Raw genomic sequence first — 24584 nt, forward strand, 5'->3', positions numbered from 1 at the left:
TAATCTTAATAATATTTTTTGTGAATATTGATTTCTCATTTAATAGACAATCTAAAATTGATTTAATTAATAAAAAGATGAACCAAAAAATCTAAGAATGAACTTTTGATGCCAACTTTTTTGCATTTTTAATATTATGATAAAGATTATTTTAATTTCTAAGCTTATTATAGTATAAATATAAAGAGAGTAAAAAATACAAAAATCAGAGAAAATACTACTAAATCAAGCAATGCAAACATTTACTGAATTTTCAAATAGCTTTGTTCTATTTTTATGTTGATTTTTTTATATATTTGTCAACCGTATTTGAAAGATTCATATTTAATAATTTCATTGATTTTGTAAAAATATTTATAATGGTATTAAAATTTTCTGCTAACTTTATTAAGTTATTCTAAAATATTTATTTATGTTGATTTTAATTATTTGTCAATGGACAGTCGTATTTCGAAAAAAAATCTTATCTGATAATTTTAGAATTGTTATAATAAGATTTGTATTGATATTTTTTAATTAAAGTGGTTTAATTGAATCAAAATTATGAAAAACTATATAAGAAATAAGCAAAGGAAAATACATACTTTAAAATAATAATATAGTGATTTTAAAATAGAATAGCAGGTAAAATAAAAATGTATATTTACTTTTAGCTGACACGATGAATCTGTTAAAAAAAAAAAAAAAAGTAATCCTCAAGGGAGGTTTTCGAAATTTTTGAAAAGTGATGGGGTCTCTTTAATTATCGTGAACCTAGGTTTATGCAATTTGCTCCCCCCCACCCGAAAAAAAAAAAAGGAGAAGAAGAGAAAAAAAGAAGAAAGAAACCTCCACAAAATGACATGAAGAGACCTTGGTGGGATCCTGGCATTCTGTTTTTGGTGAAAATAGATCTGTCCTGTTTACTTTTCAAATTTTACTTCCGTTTTTTCATCATTTTTCTTTTACAATTATGTGTGACTTGAAGTGAAAATCTGATGGTACTTTTCAATACATGCAGCCAACTTTACCCGTTACAGGAAGACAGGCACCCCGAGCAGGGTACTTTGGACATATGACTCGAATATCAAATAAACTTGTTCAGTTGGGAAACAATGACAAACGCATTCAGCCATATCTTCAGGTCTGTGATATGCTGACACTTGTTTAATTTATGCCACGTTCCTTTATGTTTTACTTAAAAGCAGTCTACATTCCCAATTTGAAGGGAACAATTGTAACTGAGCCAGTACTTGTTCATATGGGATGTCAAATATGTTCTAGTTGATCAAGAGGTAGAGTGGATTCATTTTTTCAGTTCTTGTAATTGTCTGGATAAAGTTTTCAGTAAAGTTGTCTTTCTATCAGCTTGTTGCCATTATTCTGCTCTATGCTTGATATGCATATCATCATGTGATCAGAATCATGATCTGTTTTCAAGATTTCTCGCCAAGCTGCAGACTACAATAAAAGCACCCGTTGATTATTGCTCCTGAACTTTTTCTTGAAACTTGAATCTTTAAAATGTATTAAAGGCTGTCTAAAGCAAAAAAAAACTCGTGTCTATGCAAATATTGAGTCTCACAATAAGTTATGTGACTTGGATTTATTTTTTTCCGTGCTCATGCAATGTTGTTTTTTTGCTTTAGGAAAATAATGNCAATCTCCACCATGGGCTTCGTACTGGTTCTTGACCAGTTCGATTGCAATCCTGTCAATTGTGCAGGACCGGAATGGTTGGGCGGCCGGGTCATCGGTTTTCTGGTTGGACTGCCCAGTCCGGTTTTTTTAAATACGAATTACTGGTGTATAAAGTGAAGAAACCGTAGCAAATCGTATATCCATCATTCTTGCTCGTACTTGCCAGCATTGATTATGCATGTTAACAGATTTATATTTTGTTTGTCTCACTTTTGATTTTTAAGGTCTTATAATGTTACTTTTGTAGGTGTTTTTGTCATTGTATTATATTATAGTACTCCCACATATGTCAACTCTAACACACTTCTGTAAATATATAATATTGTTTATAGTTATAAATCATGTATGGAATGCCAGAGACGCAGGCATTGCTGGTACTTAAAATAATATTGTGTGGAGTGGACACTTCGGAAGCAAATGTTTGCAATCTCTTTCCCCTTGTGAATTCCATAGTGCTGAATTTTGGACATTGATTGATGAAAATGCAGGATGTTTACTTTGATGATGAATCTGCAGAAGTAGTGATTTCATCCCTAAGGTTGGGCGATGACCAGGGAAGGTGAGTTTCATTGCGATTTTTACAGAAATTTAAAGTTGTGTCAATAGGGGCAGACTTATGCTCAAATAGGATAGATATTCTATCTTTTTGATTATATGCTGTAAAATGATTTGCACTGCAATTGTAGATTTATTTACTTAGGTTCACAGGATAAGTGGTGTTTGCTCTTGCTGCAAGTAACTGTAACAAGCCTCACAAATAGATTGTCATACGAATTGTATAGAATGGGAAAGGAAAGTACAAAAGACTTTGAAAGACAGGAAATGGGAGTTTTTGCAAGAATGAATCCGTTTACTATCTGCCTGTATTATGCAATATTATTATGTGGGCTTCTGTGATGTGCAGGAAGTTAGAAGCTGGCTATCAAGCAAGCCTATTTGTCGTCGTATGAAATTGTCCAGTTCTTTATCAAGCAACCCTATTTTGTCATTGTTTGAAATTGTCTAGTTCTTTCTTGCAGAAGTTTGTTTACAAACTCCAACTGGTTTACCTTCCAAGGTGACAAAATTGGCGATGCACCTGGGAGAACTTCGCTTCGTGATATTATGGATGATATCAATCGGAATGGAACATCAAATGGTGGTAGCAGCAGTAGTGACGATGGGGTAGTGGTTGGAGAGGACGAGGAATTGGTTGATAGCAACACTTTTGCCAATGGCTCGTCTGGCTCTAAGACTAACCCTTTCGATAACTTCTACGGAAACAGCCCCGTCAATGGGGGAGATTCAGTTCCCAAGAATAATATGGCCGGTACCTCTGGAGACGGTTACTTCCGTTTTGAGACGTCAGACAATGATGATCTGTTTGGAGAAAGGCCCATACCTGAGTGGGTCGCATGGGGGGAGAGATCAGATTTTCAGGTTGGTGGTGGGTCGAGTGCGAACCCATTTGTTGACCAAAACGATACAAGTGACAGTCCTGCTACTTTAACGGATACGAGCACTGCCCAAATCAGTTCCACTTCAATTGGAGGCTCTCTACCAAACGGCACCTCCCATTCTACAGATTCAAGTGATGATTCAACTAAATGTGATACAAGTCAAAAATGCATCGCTTTCCCCTCCCTGTTTGAAGAGGATGTTGAATTTGTGGGTGTAGAACCAGAGGGGACAGAACAGGCAATGGAGCAAGCTCTCAAGGAAGGTGGTGTTGGCGAAGCTGGGCCATTGAAGACGAATCTCTCTCCGAAGACCCCAGAAAAGGGGGATACACAAGATGATGAAGCAGGGATGAAGGAATTCAACGATGCTAACTATTGGAGAATAGATCAAGAAGTTGCAGTGTTGGAGTACGGTGTCAGTAATTTTTAGCCTTTGAACTTGGGAACCAAAAAATCTGAGGATATCACATTTTCCTCATTCTTAGTTTTCAGGGGTAATGCGATGGGGATATGTACAGTGTATTATTGTTCAGTTGGGATCATGATGTAGGGTTCATGATGATTATTTATGACTACACTCGTTTTAGGGTCGTGACACACTTTTAAGATTTTGTGCACACTTTCTATTTTTTGGTTCAAAAATTTTGTCCGTCTGCTACATTGCTAAAGCATGATTCATCAGTGTAATATGAAACTTAAATTTTTAAAGGAATTTCAGACACGTACCCCCTCCTGTAGAGCATTATGGTCTGTGTGAAAGCTACATGCACAATTTTTACTCATTAATGGTGGGTTGTTATTAGACAATTGCTATCATCAGCCATGATCCTTGGCAAGGCATTTTCGATTGGTAATGTTATTCATCGCTACTGAAGATATTCACTGGTCTAGGTGGCAATATAGGTCTTTTGATTCATTCGAAAGAGTTATGAAGTAATTTAATGCATTGGACAATAACGTTTTTAGTATATTTTTGTAGAAGTTGATGAAATGTGTAATTGAAATGTTGTTGACTTTGATTTGGATTGAATTTGAATTTCCACCAAATACGACTATATTGTTCATATTACACTGTTTAGCGGCGTAAACCAAAGTTCCCTAAAATAAAATTGTCTAGTTCAATACTTGCCCGATTGATAAATACTTCGTCCAGTCCACAACTAGGGATTGCAGAGACATGGCACGGGACGAACATTACTATCCCATATCATCGGACAATTTTGGCATCTGGGATGAAGATTCAAAATTTCTCATTTATCGTATCATTTAGTTATTTATTTAATTTTAATTAAATTTAAATTGTAATAAAAATTTGGGGCAGATTCTGCATATTCAAGATAAGAATTCTCTACCTCATTAGAGGCTCCCTACTCATTAACCTGCAACTGCCCATCACCTCTGATATCTGAATGTACCCTTTTCAGAGAGTAATTCAGAAACTTAGGGGGTGTTCTCTTTGTGTTTCAGTTTTGTGTTTTGAGTTTTGAATTCATTTTGAATTTTGTGTTTTGAGTGTTTGTTTTGAAATTATTGAAAATGCGTTCTTTTTGTTAGTTTCTCAAAACAAAAAAAAATGATTTTTTTTTTTTTTTTAATTTTGAGAATCACCACAACACCACCTAAAAAAAAAAAAATTAATTTTAATTTTTTTTTTAAATTTTGAAAAACCCCCCACCCCCCCCTAAAAAAAAAAAAAAAAAAAAAAGTCGTTTTGTGTTTTCTTCACAAATTTTTTTTCGTTTTCGAAAATTCGTTTTCAAAAACGGGAAAGAGAACACGTTTTCACCGTTTTGAAAAATCGAAAACAGAAAACGGCCCGAAAACAGTAAAGAGAATAGGGCCTTAAAAGCGTAATTTCTCGCGACAAGATAAATTCCTTCCAAAGAGAGAAACTTTTGACTCGGGTCGGGTGTACCAAATTAAAAAATTAATATCCGATCCGGACAAGAGCAGAATCTCAGTCATTCAAATAATCTGACAACTAAATCCTGACCGTACATTTCTCTGACGTCTTTTTAATTTGAAAACGACACAAGAGAAGAGAGGCCATTAAATGGGTCCACAGTACTCACTGCCACGTCACCAAATTTATGTCGTTTTTACTTTTTACTTTTGACTGGTTGCTTTGACTTTATTACCAGGCTAAGGCTAAAAGACAAGCCAACCAAAAATATTTTAAATTTTAAATTTTTTCTTTTCCGTTTTAAAGTTCGTAGGACTTTTTCCCTAATGGTGAGTTTGATTATATTTATTTTTCATGAAAAATATTAATTTTTCACTCAAATTTCTATTTAGAGTGTTTGATTGCTATATTTTTCCGTGGAAAATATTTTTCAACTTTTGAAAATATGCCTAATTTTCCTTGTTTTTAAGGAAAACATTTTCCTTGGGTAGATGTGATTTTTATTTTCCACAAAAAATGAAAAATATTTTCTTTTTTAGGTGATATTTTTCATGCCAATCATACACACTCTAAAAAAGTAAAATGATACACATAAAACACAAAAAGAAAAAAAAGAAGATAGATTATTGTTGGATATTATACTCGATATTTAAGTTTTTTTTGGAGCCCAATGATGCAGCCCAAATAGAGTGGCCCTTTTAACTGAATGTGACCTGATTTGCCCCCACTTGTGCAGACTCGTGTTTTCCTCCAAATGCGACTTTAGTTTATTTTAACTGGATGGATCAGGTGATGTCAGGTGGAGTCGGTTGAACTGTTAGATGAAAGTGATTTTTCATTTACTTAGCCCTCGACTTTTTACTTACCATTCGATTCGAGAGACTTCTAGGGTTTTCGTGTGTCTTGTTCTCTATATGTTCCTTCTCTGAAAATTCTTGATTTTCATCTGTAATCTCTCGATTTCTAGGTGTTCTTGGTGAGATCTAGTATAGATTACAGTATTCTTATGATGATTCTACTCACTGATTGAGTGTTTGGTGCTGGTTACTTTGGTGTAATTTGCGGAGAATTCGTGTTTTTTAGAGTCTAAGGGCTAGATTTTTTCAGATATATTGTGTTGTAATCCTTGAACACTTGATATTTTTGTTAGTTCTAGTGGATTTGAGCGATAACCACTTAAAGTGGATGCTCAACGTGATGATTAGTCCTTTGTGGGTGAACATCTGGACTTAAGGGCGAAAAATCTTCGGTGTTTTTGCAATTTCTTTTATTATTTTGTTTACTTCTGGAATTGAAAATACCTACAATTATTTTCACATCAAAGATGTATGAGGACATACCCGCTCGGCTCATGCTCGGGCTCGTCTCTTTTACCCATAAAACACAAAAAGAAAAAAAAAGATAGATTACTTTCGCATCAAAGATGTATGAGGACATACCCGCTCGGCTCATGCTCAGGCTCGTCTCTTTTACACATAAAACACAAAAAGAAAAAAAAGAAGATAGATTATTTTCGCATCAAAGATGTATGAGGACGTACTTGCTCGGCTCATGCTCGCAAGCCTGAGCTGTCCATGAGCCGTCTTTTTACGAGTCGAGCGGTCGAACCGCTCAGCTTGATTGTCGCCCCTAGACACGTGATTTTAGACACAACATTAATAATTTCGGTCATGTAGAGATTCAGATACATAAATTTAAACATGTTCAAGATTTAAAGTCTCACTTTCGAAATTAGATCTCATTACCACATCTTGTAAAAAAATGTTGGGTCTGGACATTATTCGTTGTAGGATCAAAAATTAAGTTAAAATTTTTTACTACATCTTTTTCTCGCAAACACTCGTTTCACCGATATTTTGATCTTTACTCGAAAAAGAGAGATTTTCGTTTAAAATACTTTTTCATATTTGTTTGACATAAAACTCAACAAATAAATGCATACTAATCTATTTCAAATGAAAATTCCAATCATAAAAAACACAAACAAAAATTAACAATTTTTTGTAGGGTCAAGTGACCTCACATGAACCCATATAAATCCATCAGTGTCGTTGAAGGTTGAAGAGCTCATTTTTATTTTTTCCTAACTTTAATTAGTGCATTTAAATTTTTGTATTCTTTTTCTTTTGGGCTATTAAATAGTTTTAGAGAACAGAGCACGAAGTGAAACCTATTAAATTAAAAGCCAAAAATAAAAAAAATGCAGCTATTCCAATCCCTAATTTCAGGGATATTGTAATCTTAAATTGTTTTCCAGTCTCGGATCTTACAGTTTGGTCAAACCGCATTTATTAATTTCAGTGCTTCTAAAATTTGTTCTAATTTAATAAATTCCATGAAATTATATATTTCAAGTGTGTCAAATATTTTAATATATTTATCAATTAAAAAAAAAAACACACACACACACTATGAAGTTAGCATATTTACTTATTTTACTTTGTTTCGAGTATAACAATGAATTTTGTGTTAAAAGTTTGTCCATTATTTAAGCAAACTATGTTTAAAGCAATTTATTTATTTTTTATTTTTGGCAGCAAATTCGACATTGGTGTCTCTACATATGGAGTCGATAATAAGTGGATATGGAGATGAAGACAAAGAGAAAATATCGGAATAAATGAGAATTGAATTTTATGGTTTTGCCTCTTGCCCCTTGCCTTGTTTTCCTATATTTTTCAATCCCCAACAAATATTTGTTTGACCTTTTAGACCTTAGGATTGTAAATGGACATTATAAAAATTAAGATTAATTGTGGGATTTGTGAAATGATTGCATATATTGATATGATTGTCTCCCATTATAAGACTCCGATTAGATTCAAATTTCACAAATGATGTCATGCTAGGATTAAGTTGTTGCATGTCAAATGATAATAGACAAAGTAGTAGTGCTTATTTCTTAGAGTCAGTTGATTTTGATAAAAATGAGTGGTGATTTTACATAAAATGAGCGGTAAAAAGCGATTAGTAATTGTGGGTCATACGTAATTTGTGTTTAAAATCAATTATTGACTTTGATCTCAATTCTCGAACAACTTTTCAAGATTTTGTAAACAAGATATTCCTGATTATTTCAAATTTTTTACGTGGAGTGAATCACTTTGATAGCATAGTTGAGGGTTCTTATATTATTACAACAACTATACTATGCATTTATAACATCTCAATGCAAGTTGACACGGACTCCTTCAAAATGGCTTGTTAGTAGTTGAGACGTGTTGTCCAATTTAATTCTTGACACATCATCAATTTAGTTGGTTAATGGTGAAGTTAATGATGGTAAACTTGAAATAACATGCTAATTATTAATGACGTGTCAAGAATTAATTGGAAGGAAAGCAAAATGCAAGAGTTAATCTTGACTCCTTTGTTAGACGGAGAAACTCATCAAAATTAATATTTCATTTTGAAATTTAGACGTGATTTTATTTTTTAAGAAAATAAAAAGCACTTAGATAGCAATCCATATAATGCAATTGGAATAATTTTAGATTTGAATTTTTATTTATTAAAAATAAAGAGCACTTGGATAGCAATCCACATAATGAATTTGGACTATTTATTTATTAAACATTAACGCCGCATAAATCGATTCATTTTTTTAATTTTTTTTTAAACTTACGTGCCATATACAATAGTAATGCATGAATTGAGATGCTGTAGTACCTAATAATTTCATACTATTAACCTTTGTTCTTACCTCACTATGATTATTTCGAGCCTAACTTGTGTGATTAACTTACCTTCCCAAGCTAATTGTATTATTTTTCCATGCATGTTTGGATTTCATTATAAGTTGTTAAAATTATAATGATATAGAAATAAATGATGAATAAATGAATAATAGTTGTGGATCTTTCAAATAGTATAATTAAAACTAGAAATTTTCTCCGATCTTTAAATTACAAGGATTTATAATAAAACACAAACAAGCATATCTCAAAGGCATTCAACAACAGATATTATCAAATTAATATTAATATTATTATTTTTTAATTTTTTTTCTCTATATTGTGCTTTCACCAGCATTCTTACAAATTCTCACTCTATCATAATTAAAGTAACCTAGAAAATTAGAGATTTGTAGCTTATAAACGGTAACACTAGGCATGATTTAGCAGTGTAATCGTAAAAAAATAATTTATATTTCTTAGTAATGCTATTTAGCTCTACTAGGATTGCAATTACGATTTATGTGACATTAAATGATAAATTAAATTAAATTATCCATTTAATTCCACATTTACTATAATCTATCATCTAACGCCATCTAAATTGGTGTTACAGGCCCAGAGGGGCTATGCAATATTCTCGATTCAAACCACTGACCAATCAAACTAACCATTAGTGTGTTAATCAAGAATTATTTAGTCAAAGAGGCAATTAATGACAATAGGGTCTCGAGCACCAAGGCGGCAAGTGGAGTGGGATCACACGTGATGATCATTCATTGTGTTTTTTCATATCAAACTTTGATAAAAATCAAACCTCAATTTAGTTGTCATGACAATTCAATAATGGGGTTTGTGCCACTTTATGTTGTGGGGATTGTCTAACATGTTTTCAAACTCATTCAAGAAAAGCCTATCCATTTGCTCATATTTCGAGATTTTCTACATCAAACATAAAGGGTTTTCTCTCGATAAGCAAAAGAGTATGCCTTCTGATCGAGGTATCAAAAATGTATTTTGATCAAGAGGATATAAACAACTAAACAAGATAAGTTTGGGGCGGGAAATATGGGCTCATAGCTAGCTATATCACTTAAGATTCTAGTAGATGTTGTCGAACCCAATAATTATCATCACATCACAGACAGAACAAATGGCTAATGCACATAATCAGAGAAAGCAAGCAGCATCAACAAGCTCACCCTTAGCTAGACATAATGGTGTAAACTTCACAAATTGAAGTTCTTATCAATCCATTGGACATACATATTTAGGTCAAGTTTCTTTCAAATTCCTATCAAAGAAAACCAGCACAATTTTCTAAAGATAATCATACATAATTTCCTACTTCGACTCAAATGCTACTAAGCAAATATGCTCATTGGTCCTGCTCGGTTACACGAATCGAGTCCACGTTCAGCAGTTGGCACACCAGTAATCAATTTCCTGAAATACAAAATCAATGTATTTTCAATTCAATAAGTTTCACTCAAAATCAGGAACAGGATCGAGCATAATTGACACTTTTTGCACCATCGATTGGAAGAGCTTTACTTAATGCAAAATCTCAAAAATACATAGATTAGCATGGAAAAAGTGATGCACGGGAACTTACCTTTCGGCACTTTGACTACCAGGTCTCCCAAAAATTGTCAAACGTTTCGCTGTCTTCATGAACTCACTGCAGGACAAGAAAATATGAAAACAAAGTCTACAGAAAGCAAATCAAGAAAATGTTGATGCTTTTCCAATGTAAATTTTCAAAAGTTACAAAAAAAATAAAAATAAATAAAAATAAATGTAGTTTACCTGAACGGTTCATCTCCAGTTTGTCTAACACCACCTGCAGCATCGCTATAGAACACATGATTCACAATCTCAGTTTTTTCAATCCCAAACATGTGTTCTAACCTTTTGTAGAGCTCTTCATATGATCCAAGAACTGATAGATCAAGAGTCCGTCCCACATCCTCAGACTCCAAGAATACTTTGCAGTGACCAGTATCCAGTCCAAGTTCAGCTGCATGACAGCCTGGCTTCCACAAGAATTGCGCATTAGACAAACTTTTTGGAGTACCCGGCTGGTCAGAAACAGAGTTTTCACTCTTGAATGGTGTCCCACCTGAGGAACCCCTTACTGATGACACTTTATAAACTGCATCACTGGAGCAGACAAGAGACATCTGCTGCTCAGTGAGTATCGGCTGACCAAAGAGTACAAAACGAGGAGTTATTATATGGTCCATTTTCTCCGACTTCTTACTAGAACTCCCCATGCTTAACAAGCAAGATATATTTTCATTACCATCCATACGGCTTCCACCAATATCATCTGAAGTTTTAGCATGGGGATCAAGATGCAAGACATTGGGTGGTAACAATCCCAACTGCAGTTTGTTGCTAAGGCGGAGATCCGTTAATGGTACTCCGATTTGAACATGCCTGGCTCCCTGTATGCCTGCAGAGATGGTGTCGGATAGACAACTAAAGGGACTGCTTGGTCCAATGGGTTTGCCCGAAAATGACGGCATAGGAAAGTGGCCGTCAATTGGAAAATCTGAATGATGCGGTAAACACAATTTTTTTCTTGGTGGCGAAAATGGTGACAGGTGAATAACAGGCATATTTGAGACCAATTCAACTAGCCATGGGCTAACACACTTCACATTTTGCAGCAAATCCGGTTCATCCCACTTCACCTGCAATGAAGTGGCCATGAGGAAAGTTTAAAAACGAACAGAAAGAAATAGCAAACTCCAAAATTGTATGAATTCAGAACTTTTGAGCAGCTGTGATGCAAAAGTATTGGAAAGAACTACTGAAAATACAACTTGAAAGAATAATCATTTGATGCAGCATCCAAGCTAAAATTTTATTAGCACAAAACGGACGTGAATAATGCTGCACCAGTCATTTATCTCTCTCCACAAACAATACGGCAACACAACAATTTATCAGGGAATTCTAAAAAATTCTCTGCCAGACAGAGCCTTAACAGAAAATGTAATTAATATACTCAAGAGGCAAAAAAGAATGTAAAGGGAATATTTATAAACTCTAGAACACGATTTTGAGTCTTAGGTAGGTGGGATTCAAGCTAACAAAGGAATCGGTGAATCCAGTAGATTTGACAATGCTTCTCTAATAGGCTTAGATGAAGTGGTTTGGAGACCTGAGAGGAAAATGATGGCGAAGACTGAAGAGAACTGAGTATAGCCCAGCAAGCTTACAAACTTAAGGGTCATAGAGTTGTAGCTTTAAGAAAAGAATTGGCATAATATCACTCACCACTATCATCCTTGCATCCATTTACAACCAGGTGCATAAAAAATGTTAGACAAAGCAAGTTAAATTAAAGGAGTCGAGAAATTTAGGCGAGATGTGAACGCAAAAATAGAAACAGAACTTCAGAAAATAAAGTTAAATCTCAGAAGGATATAATGATATTTACTAAATGGAACTGAATTACCTGGAGAAGACGCCACAGTGAATTAGGCCAGCAAATGGGGTCAGCAACCTGAACAGAAGCTATAGTTCCCATAAACCAGCTAATACGAGAGGAATCCTCAGTTTCAAAAGCCATCTTGAACCTCATTCCAGGGCACCATCGGATCCTCATAGAAGCACTCACAGATGCCGCCTTCACACAAAACTCTGGTGTGCTTGTACGTGGGTAATAAACTACCTCAAATGGTTGACCACTGGCAGCAAGGAGTGTGGCATTGACAACCGATTCAGGCTTTACTCTTCCCCTTTCACTTAGATTCTCATTATTACCCCCTTTATGCATCAGCTTGTTTTGATCTTCCTTCAGAAAGGCGGAAAATCCCCCTAAATTTCCAGCACCGCTAGAGTACCACCCAGATGGGGCCTCATGCCCACCAAAGCCACCACTGCGCTTGGCTCTTCGAATTCCAATGCAAAGATCCCCATTTTCTGCCCTCAAAAATACAATTGAATCCCCTGCAACCAGCTTCTTTTGATTCACAAAGGTACTCCAACCAGTGGTCAACAAATGCCTTCTCGGCGTTCCCCTATATATATGTCTAAACTTCCATGTCTCCCCATGAACATCCTTGGCTATTACAGTCTGCAAAGGAGGATCGGCCATATAATCCAACCGCGGGAAAATTGTCTCCGCACAGTATCTTGGGACTGAGAACCCCCCACCATTGTTTGCATCAGATTGGGTCAGTGTCTTTGCGAAAGAAGTGGGCTTTTCATTAACTTCAGATCCATTACTCCCCAAACTTCCATCATCTTCGAAACTGTGTTTATTGTTCTCAATTGGGATCAACCTAATTTTTGCGTACACCTCATCTGTTTCAGGGTCTGCCAAATATTTCACCGCGGCAACTCTACAGAGAAACATAGGTGCGACTCTCGGCAGGGTAGTGAAATCCACATGAATGAGAGCGTGCTCAGCGTGTCCTTGCGGGAAATAGAAGATATTGGAGTTCACTGAAGGCATCTGGACCATGCCCCCAGCACAGGCGTGCCACAACTCCGAGTCCAAAGTCTTTTCCACTGCCTCCTTCATCCTTTTCTTCTTCTTTTCCTGTCTTCTTTAAGAGCAAAACAAAAGATCTCAGCTTCACTTTATCTTGCTTCTTCAGTAAATACGATTAACCATGAATAATTATGAAAGCAAAAAATTCATCAAAAGGAAATAAAGAAAAATAGGCATGATTTGAGAAGATAAGACAAAGAACACAATATCAAAACACAGTAAACTAATTGGCACTCATATTTAAAACACAACAGCAGTAAAAATAAAGGTCTATAACCGAATTTACATTAAAAAAGTTTCAGAATATGAACCTTTTTATACCTCAACCGCGCGAATGTATTTGGCTAAGTTTGTGGTGCATGTGAGCAGAGGAAATCGGCGATGAAAATGCAAGATTCAACAACAATACTTGAAATGAAAAGAAAACCAGAGTATAAATCTCAAATTTTACTGCTAAAATTAACACAAAACATCTCCGTAAAAATCGTCGGTACAGTTAACAAAATAGTCGACGGAAAATACTCTCGCACACTATCAGTCAATTCTTAATAAACTCTCTCTCTCTCTCTCTCTCTCTCTCTCTCTCTCTCTCTCGTTTGTACGAGTATAAAACGACAACGTCCAGAAGGCTCCAATTCTCTCACCTGATTCCTGGTTTGTCTGCTACTCGTATGTTTATTCAGATCTGATCCAAATGGACAATGTGAGTAATTAACTAATAGAAATGATTAATTAATTATTTAAGTAACAAATTGCCCTTTAATTATTAAAATTTTGCACATGTTTTGCTTTAACTAAAAATCCTTTTTTTTTAAAAGTAAATTTTGATAAAAATCAACAAAATGTATGATCAAATAGTTAATAGAAGTTGTAGATTCCATAAAATGTGTGATTAAAAATAAGTAAGAAAAAAAATAAGCTTCTAAAAATGAGAACCAAACATGAATTTTAGTAGTTACACTTTTTTCTACTCCCGTGTTTTTCACTTATATGGATGTGGAACTTCGATACAACTTTTTACGACTCTAAATTAGCCTTTGTTTGGATTTCATTTTTTTTTTCTTTTGTTAAAATTATAAGTTGGCAAAAATAAATCACAGATAATTAGATAACATCGTAAATCCTACAAAATGTGTTTTGAAATAATGTTTAATTGTAATAAAAAAAATAAAGCAAAACAAAGGCTTAAAATATTTGTGTATACAAATTTTGAAATACTTTCATCTTCAAATTAGATTAATCATAGATAATATTAATTATGATTAAAATAAAAGAAAAATAAAAATAATTTTATTCTAATAGAGTGATGTGAAACGAATTATTCTACTAATAAATTAAAATACTGCGAAGTAGAGTGAGAAATATTAATAATTAACTATTAAAAACATGTAAATAAAGATAAAAGGAGGAGATGTTTGTTCAGTGAGTTGGTGGTGGGCAATTGACGACAGAAGATTTATGGACTCAGTCCTTTTACTGGCTGTAGCAGTCTCTGTAAAAAATGTTTAGTTTTAGTGGAAAAGACTTTTCCTCAACGTTCACCTTATCTCAACCCTTCTCTTATAAACTTACATCTCTGTTTGGTAAAAATTAAAATCATTAATTAATTTTAATTATAAATTTTATGAATTCAAATTTTTTAGCTATATATTTCATCAAATTTCATAAAAATTTATTAAAAATTTAATTTTAATCTCCACCAACCAAACGGGAGGAGCACATAAACTTCTCATTAAATTTATGATAATTACAAATACCTTCCCACTATTTTCAAATATTTCATAAACCTGTCATGATGTTTACTTTTGATGACAGATTTTCAATGTGAATATTTATTTTTCATTTTAATCCTCCGTACTATTTTGAAATTATTATTTTTTTCTTTCTTATTATTTTATTAACATATACTTTTTAATACTTTTGATTTAGATAAGATCGCGTTAATTAAAAAAATATTGTTATATAATTTTAAAATATAAAAGTGATTTCTTTTACAAATATGATTGATAAATGAATAAGAAGTCAACATAAACAAATATGTAGAATAATTTAATAAAAGCTAATTAATAAAGTATTAAATATTTTATTTTGCCAGATTCAATAGCATGTTTTTTAATTTTTAATTTTATACTTGTTACATAAGGGTGTGAAGTGGCGAGTGACTCGCTCCACTAATTAGTCGAGCAGAAAAATATTTGCACGAGTTGCTTGCCAACTTGTAATTGATGAAATTTAACACCCGTGCGATTCAACTTGCATAGTGAGCTGAGCCACTTGACTCGATCCATCTAACACCTATATTATGACATTTATGCTATGTTATGGTAACGTTGAGCCCTTGTATGAGCCACATTTTTTCTATCAAAATGCATAAACAATTTTATTTTATTTTATTTTTTATTTTTTATTTTTTTAAGGAGTCTCAAATATGCAGAAATTGGCATCAAAAGTTTATAGCTTCTTTTTAGTTCGTTTTTGTAGTAAATATTTCATATCAATTTTAATCTGTCCATTTTTTTTTATTGAGAAAATCAAAATTCACAAAATTATGTTTAAGATGCAAAAATATATATATATATTTTTAAAATCAAATCACTTATTTTTGTCTAAAATAAAATCAAGGAAAAAAGACAACTAAGAAAACAAATATGATGATATAGAAAATACAGAGAGAAGGGGAGAATGGAAATTTTACATTTAAGAGGAGAGGTTTCTGAAATTTTTGGACTCTATGAAATGTGTGATTAAAATTAAAGTTTGAATTTAACTTTTTAGATTAGAAGAAAATATAATGAAAGACAAACAAAGAGTTTTTAATTAATTAATTTATTATTATTATTATTTGCATAAATAAAATCTAATTGCCTAACAAATAAATGCATCTAGAGTCTATCTCTATTGTTTTGGGATTTATGTGAACAAATATCTCCACCTATATTGCTTGAATCCCATATTTGAGCAATTCCTACGGCAACCAAATTTACAAGATCTTAAAATTTTACCTCACATTATGATGGTTCAACCATCATCTTGTTAGATAAACCCTTACAAGGCACCTAACAAATCTTAGGCAACATAGCAAAAATCACTAGCATTTCATGATTTGTATACAACTATTAACTTCACCACTCGAGCACAATCCCATTTTGGGCTGACATGATATTTTTCGTCCTTAGACCTACCATGACCCAATTTTTATCGAGTGTCAAGAGAAAATCATGAGATTCGAATATCAAGAGAACATATTAATTATGATAAGAATTTAAGCAGACTAACCTCAATATGATCGGTTATGGTTGCAAATGTTCTAAATGTATTAGATTTTTTAGTGTGTATATATATATAAAAGTGGCCAATCTAAAATTGTTTGGTGGAACGATCTTGTTTATTTCTCCGGGGAGGGAAGGGGGAAGGGAAGTGGAGGAGAGGAATGTACTAATCTTAAAACCATTTACCTTAGTCGTGGAAACAACGACCATGTTTCTTAGAATCATAAGATTAGTGTCAAATTATAATCCTATTTTGAGCGTAAAATGATCCGAAACCCGGCCAAGAAAAATCCTCATTATTAATATTATGAGCCAAAGATAATTTATGGCTTTTATCAGATGTTTGTGAATGTCTTTATTTCCCATTCATACACGACAAACATATCACGAGTGTTAACCAATAGACCACTAAAGTCAATTAATGTTGAGAAAGAATCATTTCACCTTACATTCTACAAAAATTATGGTAAAATTCCATACGCAAATGGACATCGAAAGAGACACACTATCAAAGCAAACCATTTATTAATACTCTTTAAAGCCCTAAAGAATAACATATTATAGGTGTGTGTGTGTGTATATAGATATAGAGTGGGGTAGGGTAGGGTAGGGTAGAGTAGGGGTGGGGGTTTATGAAATAGCCAGCTTTGGGTATTGTCTTTAATTTATTGTCCTTCAAACTTTTGCTATCTGTGGTTGATAAGAACTCTTACCATTGAATAATTGAAAACAATATCGAGAATATGAATGTACAATCATGTTAAAGCAGATAATAACACATGTTGGTCTATTCTTGATCCACCTAAAAGGTTTACTGAAACCCGAGGTATTAACCATGCTAGTAATTGATTTTAAACAAATTAATGTTGACCAAATATGTTGGTAAGTAACATATATGGATACAAGACTCTCTTTAATTCACGTAAAAAGATCATGAAAGGCATATCCACATCATCGACAATGCCAATAATTGATTTCTAACACAATTGAATTCAATATTTTGAAATATGTACATATGTGTGAAGATAAAAAAAAATAATTTATAAGAAATTGCTATGAAATTCTAAAAAAAAAAAAAAAAAAAAAGAAAAAAAAAAAAAAAAAAAAAAAAAGGAAAAAAAAAATGTGTGCTCACACATGCTAATGGTTGTAGAGCAATGATTCAAAAGTATTAAGTATTTTTATTTTTATAATCCCCTCACGTTTATGGATTAAGTATATATCGACTACTAGTTGATATATTTGCCATCATTTATTAGCATTTGACAAAAGAAAAATGTCATTCCATTCATATGACAACATTTAAGAGGCTGAATGAGACTTGTATTAAAGACTTTGTAGACTAATTGGTAACTAATGGTTATATTAGTGCTTGTGTTCAACGCGACATGATCGTTCGACTTAACATGACTAATCGATTATCAATTAATAATATGACACGACACTCATAATTGCAGAGATTATCTAAAAAAATGATTCTCAATTGGTGCTTACACATGACAAGCTACATAATAATGTCAAACAAACAAGGTATGCAGATAATTTCTACAAGGAACATATAGTAGTAACGCAACATTGAACACGAAAACTATGAAAGTATTTTGTCACCCACTAAAATCTCGACAAAGTTTGCACCTCAAGGCAAATTTTTGTTTCATGTGATAAGATATGTTGCTAAGCCTCCATTTGAGCCCCATTTTTAACAAATAATAAATTTTGTAATAGTGATATTTTGAATATTGTGTTGTTAAAAAGTAGAAAATTTCGGGTTTACATATATATGATTTTATTGGACGAATGTGTAATTGAAAATAAGTTTATGAAAAATGTATTTTCAAATTATAGCGCTCAAACATGGCTAATTCTTCAAATTCATCATTGTCTCTTCATTTAGACATATCAAGATGTTTATACTCTATAAAACAAGAAAAATCTCTCATCTTTCTAGAACTTTTCCAGGTTTTTATTGTAACCAATTACTAATTTGATCGGTGAAGTCGATAGAACATCACTAATAATGCGGACAAAAACGCTCAGTTAACGAATCTAATAATTTTGTCTTATTGAATTATCTAAATAGACTCATTCAAGTCAATTAATCAGAAGGGCAACTCGACTAATTTGGCAATTGCCAACGTGCAATTACGAAGGATAATAGAAATAAAATTAAAATTAAAATAATGAGGTCCAAAAGGCAAGACAAGACATGCAAAATGTACTCTCCATCGGACAATAATCATGCGACAAGCAACGTTCTTCTACTACTTGATGACACTCACATCCACCCAGTTGTCTGTAGGTTGTACCACTTTTTGCATTGATGATAAAGGATAATTTTATTTAGTGTCATTTTACTTTGATTTAATCTTTAATGAAATTACTATATTTCAATTTGGATCAATTAAATCGATATGCTTATGTTTGTTTGATTGAGATTAAAATTAAAATTTTAGCTGATTTTGATAAAAATTGATAAAATGTGTGATTGAAAAATTATGAAACTCATAAAATACGCTATTAAAATTAATTGTTGATTTTGACTTAAATTAAAATTTTAATTTTAATTTTTACCAACGGGACACATTAAAACTTAGAGAATAAATGTCAATATCGTTGTCTATTCATTATACCAAAAGTGTAAGCTAAAGTTTAAGACATAAATTAAGCATGAAAGATAATTAGAAAAGCTTTAAAATAGAATTAAGTAGATAAGTGGCAAGGAGAATTTAAAAAAAAAAAAAATCAAAAGGAAAAAGCGTAAAAAAATAAAAAATAAAAAATAAAAAAATGGTAGAAGCAAGAATATGTTGCTCAAAACAACCTCAATATTATCTTTAATTTATTAAACTTGAGGGGAGATATGTGTTATTTACTTTGATCGATTGATCATAGTTTCGAAAAGATCTAATTCATTCTGAATTAATAAATTTCAAAACAAAGGAGCTCGCTTTGACCCAAGATGTTCAATGTGTGAATTGAGGGTCCATACTCTAAAATTTATCTCATCTTATCAATTAATAGAGTTTTTTCCCCTAAAAAATCATGAGTTTTCTAATATGTATCAAGATTACGAAAACTTAGAGCAACTTGCTAAAAGTAAATCAAACTTAACTTTATTAAAAAAAATATTGTTCCAAACATAAATTACCATTGTTTGGATTTTCATTTTAGTTGATAAAATTATAAGTTAGTAAACATAAGTAATGAAAGTGATTAGTACTTATGAATCGTACTCGATATTTGATTAAAATTAATATTTGACTTTTCAAAGTAACTTTATAGCACATCCAAACTCTTCCGTCCATAGTCCATACTAATTAAGATTCCATTTCATCTTTGTACACAACTCTACTACAAAGTCACCATCCAGCAAACATGCCTCCATGCATATAGGAAAGAAGAACAACAAACAAGCATTCTGAAAAAAATTTAGAACTGAATCGGCCCGAAAACTAGAACTTCAACGCCGTTTATTTCAGCATATAAAATCGAACAAATAGCTTCCCATGGGAGCAAAACCAGAAAGTGGAGAAATTAGGGGCTCCTCGACCTTATCTGCATGCTGTTTACCTTTGTTTCTCATCTCTGTAACCTTCTTGTGGGAGTTGGAGTGCTGAGATGGAACAAATGTAGGACTGGCTGCTGGACGATATTCTGGAAATAGGCGTCCAGACCTGTATCGAACGCCACATGCATTGCAGAGAGTCTTTGGCCCTAATGGTCCCTCTCTCCATTGTGGTGTCTTTGTCACTTCACAATGTGTGCATTTCTTTGATGCTGTAACTCTCTGTAAGGAAGTATTTTGTGGCTCTACAGAATTTGATACCATTGATGAAGCTTTAACCTTCTGAGAAGGATAGTCCATGGTTTCGTTGGAAACTGAAAGCTGGGACAATTTCTTCCTCTTATCTTTGTTCTTCCTAAAATTTGAAGTCTTCTTAGAGGTAGAAGAGGCAGAAGATATAGGAGAAATCAAAAGCCATGGGTTTACAGTCGAGGATCTAACTCGCTTTGATCTGCCTTGAACGGGAATGACAATGCCAGCTGAAAGCCATGGGAGAAATTTAACTCGCTTAGATTTGATCGGCGCACACTTTCCAACAGAGCAGTATCTGCAGCTTTCCAGCACAGAAACAGGGCTTTGCGTCTGGAAAACACCATACTCTTGGCCCTCGGTAAATTTATGCTGGCGAAGAATAACTGAGCTGGGGGTTTCTTCTAGAAGCTGCTTTTGCTCATGAATTTCATCAATCTTTATAGTAAAGCAATCAAACAAAGATCAGAGCAGAAATAATGGCATTAATGGCAGATATAATGCATAAAAAAATGATGATACAGCTATGTGATTCCACAATCTAGCCACGTTAAGTTCCACACGATAAAAAAATTTGAACAAGGCATGCATACAACGCAGATATTTAATATAGTGGTATCAATGTCACCAACTAAACAACAATACCATCACAGCAGCCCAAGAAAGTGATAAGTCAGCAAGAGATGCAGATGATATCATGTTAAATACCACCTTCGGTTTAAATAATGACCACTTCAGCAGTCGGTCATAATCCTATTTTCCCCGAAGGAGGGTTTCATCTGAGGATCGCCACAAATATTCAGTCAGAATTGAAAAGATTTTCTGTGTTGTATTCAAAAAATGTCACCCAGTGAAATCAAGACGAGTGATGCAACAGTAGACTCCAGAATGACCTGCTGGACCTCAACAGACACGGATATAATTTGAGCTCACATATTCATTTAGTGAACATGCGCAGCATGTATCAACTTTTACCCACATTGAACACCGGGCTTCCATGTGCAAAATGTATTTTAAACTAGAAAGCTTAGCAAGTTACATCGAACTTCATGAATTCAGAATTTTATAAACGAAACGTGAAGCTTCATAAGGAACAGAGCACAACACCGACAAAGTCTCGTAGTTTCACTTTATAGAAAAACTAAGTCCATAGAGTTAAAATTAGAAGGTATATGGGAGGCAGGATATATTTTTCATCATCCTCGAAGAATACTTGGTAATATTGCAATGACCTCATTACTTCCACAATTGTAGTCAGATAATCCTAAACTTTAATGTCCATGGGTTTTAAAAATATTGCTGGTGTTACTTGTAATTCAAGCCTACTAATTGAATAATAAGGTCACTTTTTTGATTTATTCAAAGACATTCAAGTTCTTAATTTCTTCTTACAGCACATTGAGTAGAATGATCTCAAAACAAGCTTCTAGGAAGGATATGCCCGAGTCCTTATAAGTCACAGCCAAGCCTTAGCAATGTGAGAATTAAAACAGACTGTTACAATGCACTGCTAGTAAAAATTAACATCCATGGGAACCCCTTCAGAGCTCAGCGGCTGCATGTACCCAGTCTTTGATGGTAGCAGTTGTCCATGGGTCACCACGACAGCAACAAATTTCATCCGAGATTTGGTAGAACTTAACTTGCATGAGAAGGCTGTCCAAGTGTTTATAAGCCCACTAACCAATCTTTACTTGGGAAACAGCAATGTACTCAATTAGACTCGTTACAAAACCCAACACTCATTTTAAGAACCCATGTCTGTGGCATCTCTCACACTCAGCTAGGTGATTTCATTGACCGACCATCAACTGGAAGCAACATGCTTAGGTTGCCCCATTCGAAACAAGGGTTGGTCATTCCCAGTAGGTGCCTACACAAACCAAAGTTACAAGCACATCAACTTGCCTTCAAACTGGCTTCTAAGGGCAAGAGGCCCAAATGCTTGTAGTAAGCCCACAGATAGGCATTAGCTATGAGAAACTCAATTCAAGATCATTTTAGCGACAGCTGGTGGGGATTTTGAGTTCGACACATCACAAGCCATTCAAGAGGAAAAAGATTATTCGTCTTTTATCATTGCATCTCAGTTTTAGCCCCTGTTTGTACTCATTATTTTATATTCTATCACATTATTTTTTCTATAATACTCATTTTCAACAATAGATTTCATTAAAATAATATTACACGCAAATCAAAAAAATTTCCTTCTTTTTTAACTACACATTCTCCATCAATCTACTAATACATAATACATTTTTCAAAATTAAAGGGGCTCAAACACACACTACATGAATCCTCATTCTACAAAAAAGGCGAGAATAATATTTAAAGAGAAAAAATCCGGATCCAGAAAGTTTTGAAAAAAGATTCAATTGCAGCATATATAATACTATCTATTAATTTCACAGAACTTGGCATGTTAAACTCACCGGAGCAACCGATTTAGGCAGGGATTGTGGTAACACAGTGCCAATTTTGCCCCGTGGATTCGGTGGCAACTTCATTAATGTGTCTGTCGGAATAGGCCCTAGGCATTGTGACTTACTCACGTCCCAGTCTCCAATCAGTTCATCTCCTTCCAAACTCTCCATGGGAAAATCCAAAAGACTGAATATGCTCTCAAACTCTTCATCGGGCATGGTCTCATTAACAATCCCATCCCAACAGCTATTAGGTTCAACCATATTCATATTCTGAACAATATAAAAAAAGACATACGCTGTAACGCAATCTAGCAAAAGCAAGCCATGTCAAGGGCCAAGAAAAAGAATATTATATTTATTAATAATATAACAAAGAGGATGATTTTATTGGTTAAGGTTCTTATCAAAAGCTTTAGGAAAACAAATAAACTGATTTTTTTCTGATAGATTGGATTAGTAAACAAGCATTTGCAACATTATCATATGGGCTAAGAGAATCTTATGTAATGGAATGATTTTGAGAGAAGTTACAAAGTTACCAATTTTCTTGAAAATCTTGGTACCATTTAAAGACAATAAAAAAATAGGAATCCTATGATTTAAGATTCTCAGAATCATCTGTTTTATTTATGATTTCTTCCCCTCTTGGAATATTACTAAATTTATATTCTAATTAGTATTTCAGTAGTTACTAATTAAGCAGTTGTCAAATTAGTAGTAGCCAAATCATTATAATACAAGAAAATGGCATATAAAAAATATAGAGTTAATTGGAAAATGGGTACTACAACTAAAAAAAACATCCCAAACCCATCAATTTTTTGGTGGAAAATGGAAATGGTAAATTCTAAACCAGGAAATGTAAGATAAAAAAGCACGTGTTTTAATTAAAAAAATGAGGGAAAAGTCCGTTTCTTTTTTCTTCTATGATACGACATCGTATAGAAGTTTATTTCTAAACTTCTATTTCCCTTTCAATTTCAATTCAAACCTCACCCCTCATAAGAATAAAAAACCAGCGGTTCTGTCGGCTGCTGAGAAAATGCAAACAAGAATAAGAAGAAAAAAGCATTATCATCAAAAATATCCTGTACGTCCCTCAAGAAAAAAAGGGTGAAAATGCACTGTTTGGAGACCACATTTTTGGAAGGAAAATGCATGCAGAAAAAGGAAATGTAAAAGGGGGGGAAAGAGTGAACTTTTGCAGTAAAAAAGAGTAAAAACTCAGAAAAGGGTACGAAGAAATGGGTAAGAAAATGCATGATAATGGAAGTGTACTTTTCAGTACTTACCAGAACATAAACCCTATACCCTTTTTAAGACATTAGGGCATGGAGGAGCTTCTGCATAGAGAAAAAAAGGAAAGAGCTAAGCTTTTTAGCAGGAAAAAAAAGATGGGGAAAGAAGATAGGGGCATTGGGGAACGTCATTTGTTTTACCTTATGAATGTGGCTTTGTCTGGATTGTACTCACTGGACTTTGGGTAAACGAGAAAGTCCAATACATAACTTAAAAATGAAGGAAAATCATGGAAGACTGTAAAATTTTTAGGGCTTGTTTACTGGCATTTTTTGGGTGTGGTGGAGGTGCATTGTAAGTGAAGTTGGAGTGGTGTAATGTGATTTTCGATTTTGGAGGGTGGGGTCGGAGTGATGGTGGGGCCATTTGGTTCAAATACTGTTTTTGATGGAAATTAAAATCAAATTTTTAGTAAATTTTGATAAAAAATTTATAAAATGTATAGTTGAAAGTTATAGATCATGTGAAATATGTGATTGAAATTAATTATTAACTCTGACCGATAAAAATCTAAATTATAATTTCTATCAAGGCAATGATTTATGAACATGTAAAGTCCACCTAGTGATG

The 24584-nt window shown here is 33.4% G+C and overlaps 3 protein-coding genes across 6 annotated transcripts in view; 1 reads left to right on the plus strand and 2 right to left on the minus strand.

The window, feature by feature from the left end:
• Positions 1-3852, plus strand: part of LOC111372801 — an 18476-nt gene extending 14624 nt beyond the window's left edge. The window contains exons 8-11 of the mRNA XM_022995205.1: positions 971-1147; positions 1706-1761; positions 2153-2239; positions 2700-3852. Of these exons, the coding sequence (XP_022850973.1) occupies positions 971-1147; positions 1706-1761; positions 2153-2239; positions 2700-3549 (1170 nt within the window). The 3' untranslated portion in view covers positions 3550-3852. The remainder of the gene's footprint in view (positions 1-970; positions 1148-1705; positions 1762-2152; positions 2240-2699) is intronic.
• Positions 3853-9843: 5991 nt separating this feature from the next.
• LOC111372818 (auxin response factor 18-like) lies at positions 9844-13868 on the minus strand. 3 transcript variants are annotated; one of them, XM_022995227.1, is made up of 5 exons: positions 13518-13782; positions 12166-13261; positions 10506-11395; positions 10312-10377; positions 9844-10142 (listed from the first exon to the last, which is right to left on the minus strand). In XM_022995227.1, exons 2-5 carry the CDS (start codon positions 13234-13236, stop codon positions 10061-10063), a joined length of 2109 nt encoding a protein of 702 aa, XP_022850995.1. In that variant the 5' UTR covers positions 13237-13261; positions 13518-13782; the 3' UTR covers positions 9844-10060. The 3 variants fall into 3 exon arrangements, with proteins under 3 accessions (XP_022850995.1, XP_022850994.1, XP_022850993.1); XM_022995226.1 differs by lacking the exon at positions 13518-13782 and adding an exon at positions 13851-13868 and having other exon boundaries at positions 9885-10142; XM_022995225.1 differs by having other exon boundaries at positions 9885-10142; positions 13528-13782.
• Positions 13869-19759: 5891 nt separating this feature from the next.
• On the minus strand, positions 19760-24306 carry LOC111372819 (GATA transcription factor 11-like). Of its 2 annotated transcripts, none has more exons than XM_022995229.1 (4): positions 24155-24306; positions 24008-24058; positions 22722-22985; positions 19760-20700 (listed from the first exon to the last, which is right to left on the minus strand). In XM_022995229.1, exons 3-4 carry the CDS (start codon positions 22980-22982, stop codon positions 19951-19953), a joined length of 1011 nt encoding a protein of 336 aa, XP_022850997.1. In that variant the 5' UTR covers positions 22983-22985; positions 24008-24058; positions 24155-24306; the 3' UTR covers positions 19760-19950. The 2 variants fall into 2 exon arrangements, with proteins under 2 accessions (XP_022850997.1, XP_022850996.1); XM_022995228.1 differs by having other exon boundaries at positions 19760-20727; positions 24155-24304.
• Between the last annotated feature and the right edge of the window lie 278 nt (positions 24307-24584).

This window comes from Olea europaea, unplaced genomic scaffold, assembly GCF_002742605.1.
Source record: "Olea europaea var. sylvestris unplaced genomic scaffold, O_europaea_v1 scaffold1031, whole genome shotgun sequence".
Lineage (NCBI taxonomy): Eukaryota > Viridiplantae > Streptophyta > Magnoliopsida > Lamiales > Oleaceae > Olea > Olea europaea.

What these genes read in the sequence shown, in the direction of transcription:
- LOC111372818 (XM_022995227.1), bottom strand. Translation starts at nt 13,236, where the DNA reads ATGAAGGAGGCAGTGGAAAAGACTTTGGACTCGGAGTTGTGGCACGCC. An exon ending in CACTGTGGCGTCTTCTCCAG is followed by an intron (nt 11,396 to 12,165) that starts GTAATTCAGTTC and finishes ACTTCATTGCAG; the next exon opens with GTGAAGTGGGATGAACCGGA. An exon ending in ACTGGAGATGAACCGTTCAG is followed by an intron (nt 10,378 to 10,505) that starts GTAAACTACATT and finishes CTTGTCCTGCAG; the next exon opens with TGAGTTCATGAAGACAGCGA.
- LOC111372819 (XM_022995228.1), bottom strand. Translation starts at nt 22,982, where the DNA reads ATGAATATGGTTGAACCTAATAGCTGTTGGGATGGGATTGTTAATGAG. An exon ending in TGCCTAAATCGGTTGCTCCG is followed by an intron (nt 20,728 to 22,721) that starts GTGAGTTTAACA and finishes TTTACTATAAAG; the next exon opens with ATTGATGAAATTCATGAGCA.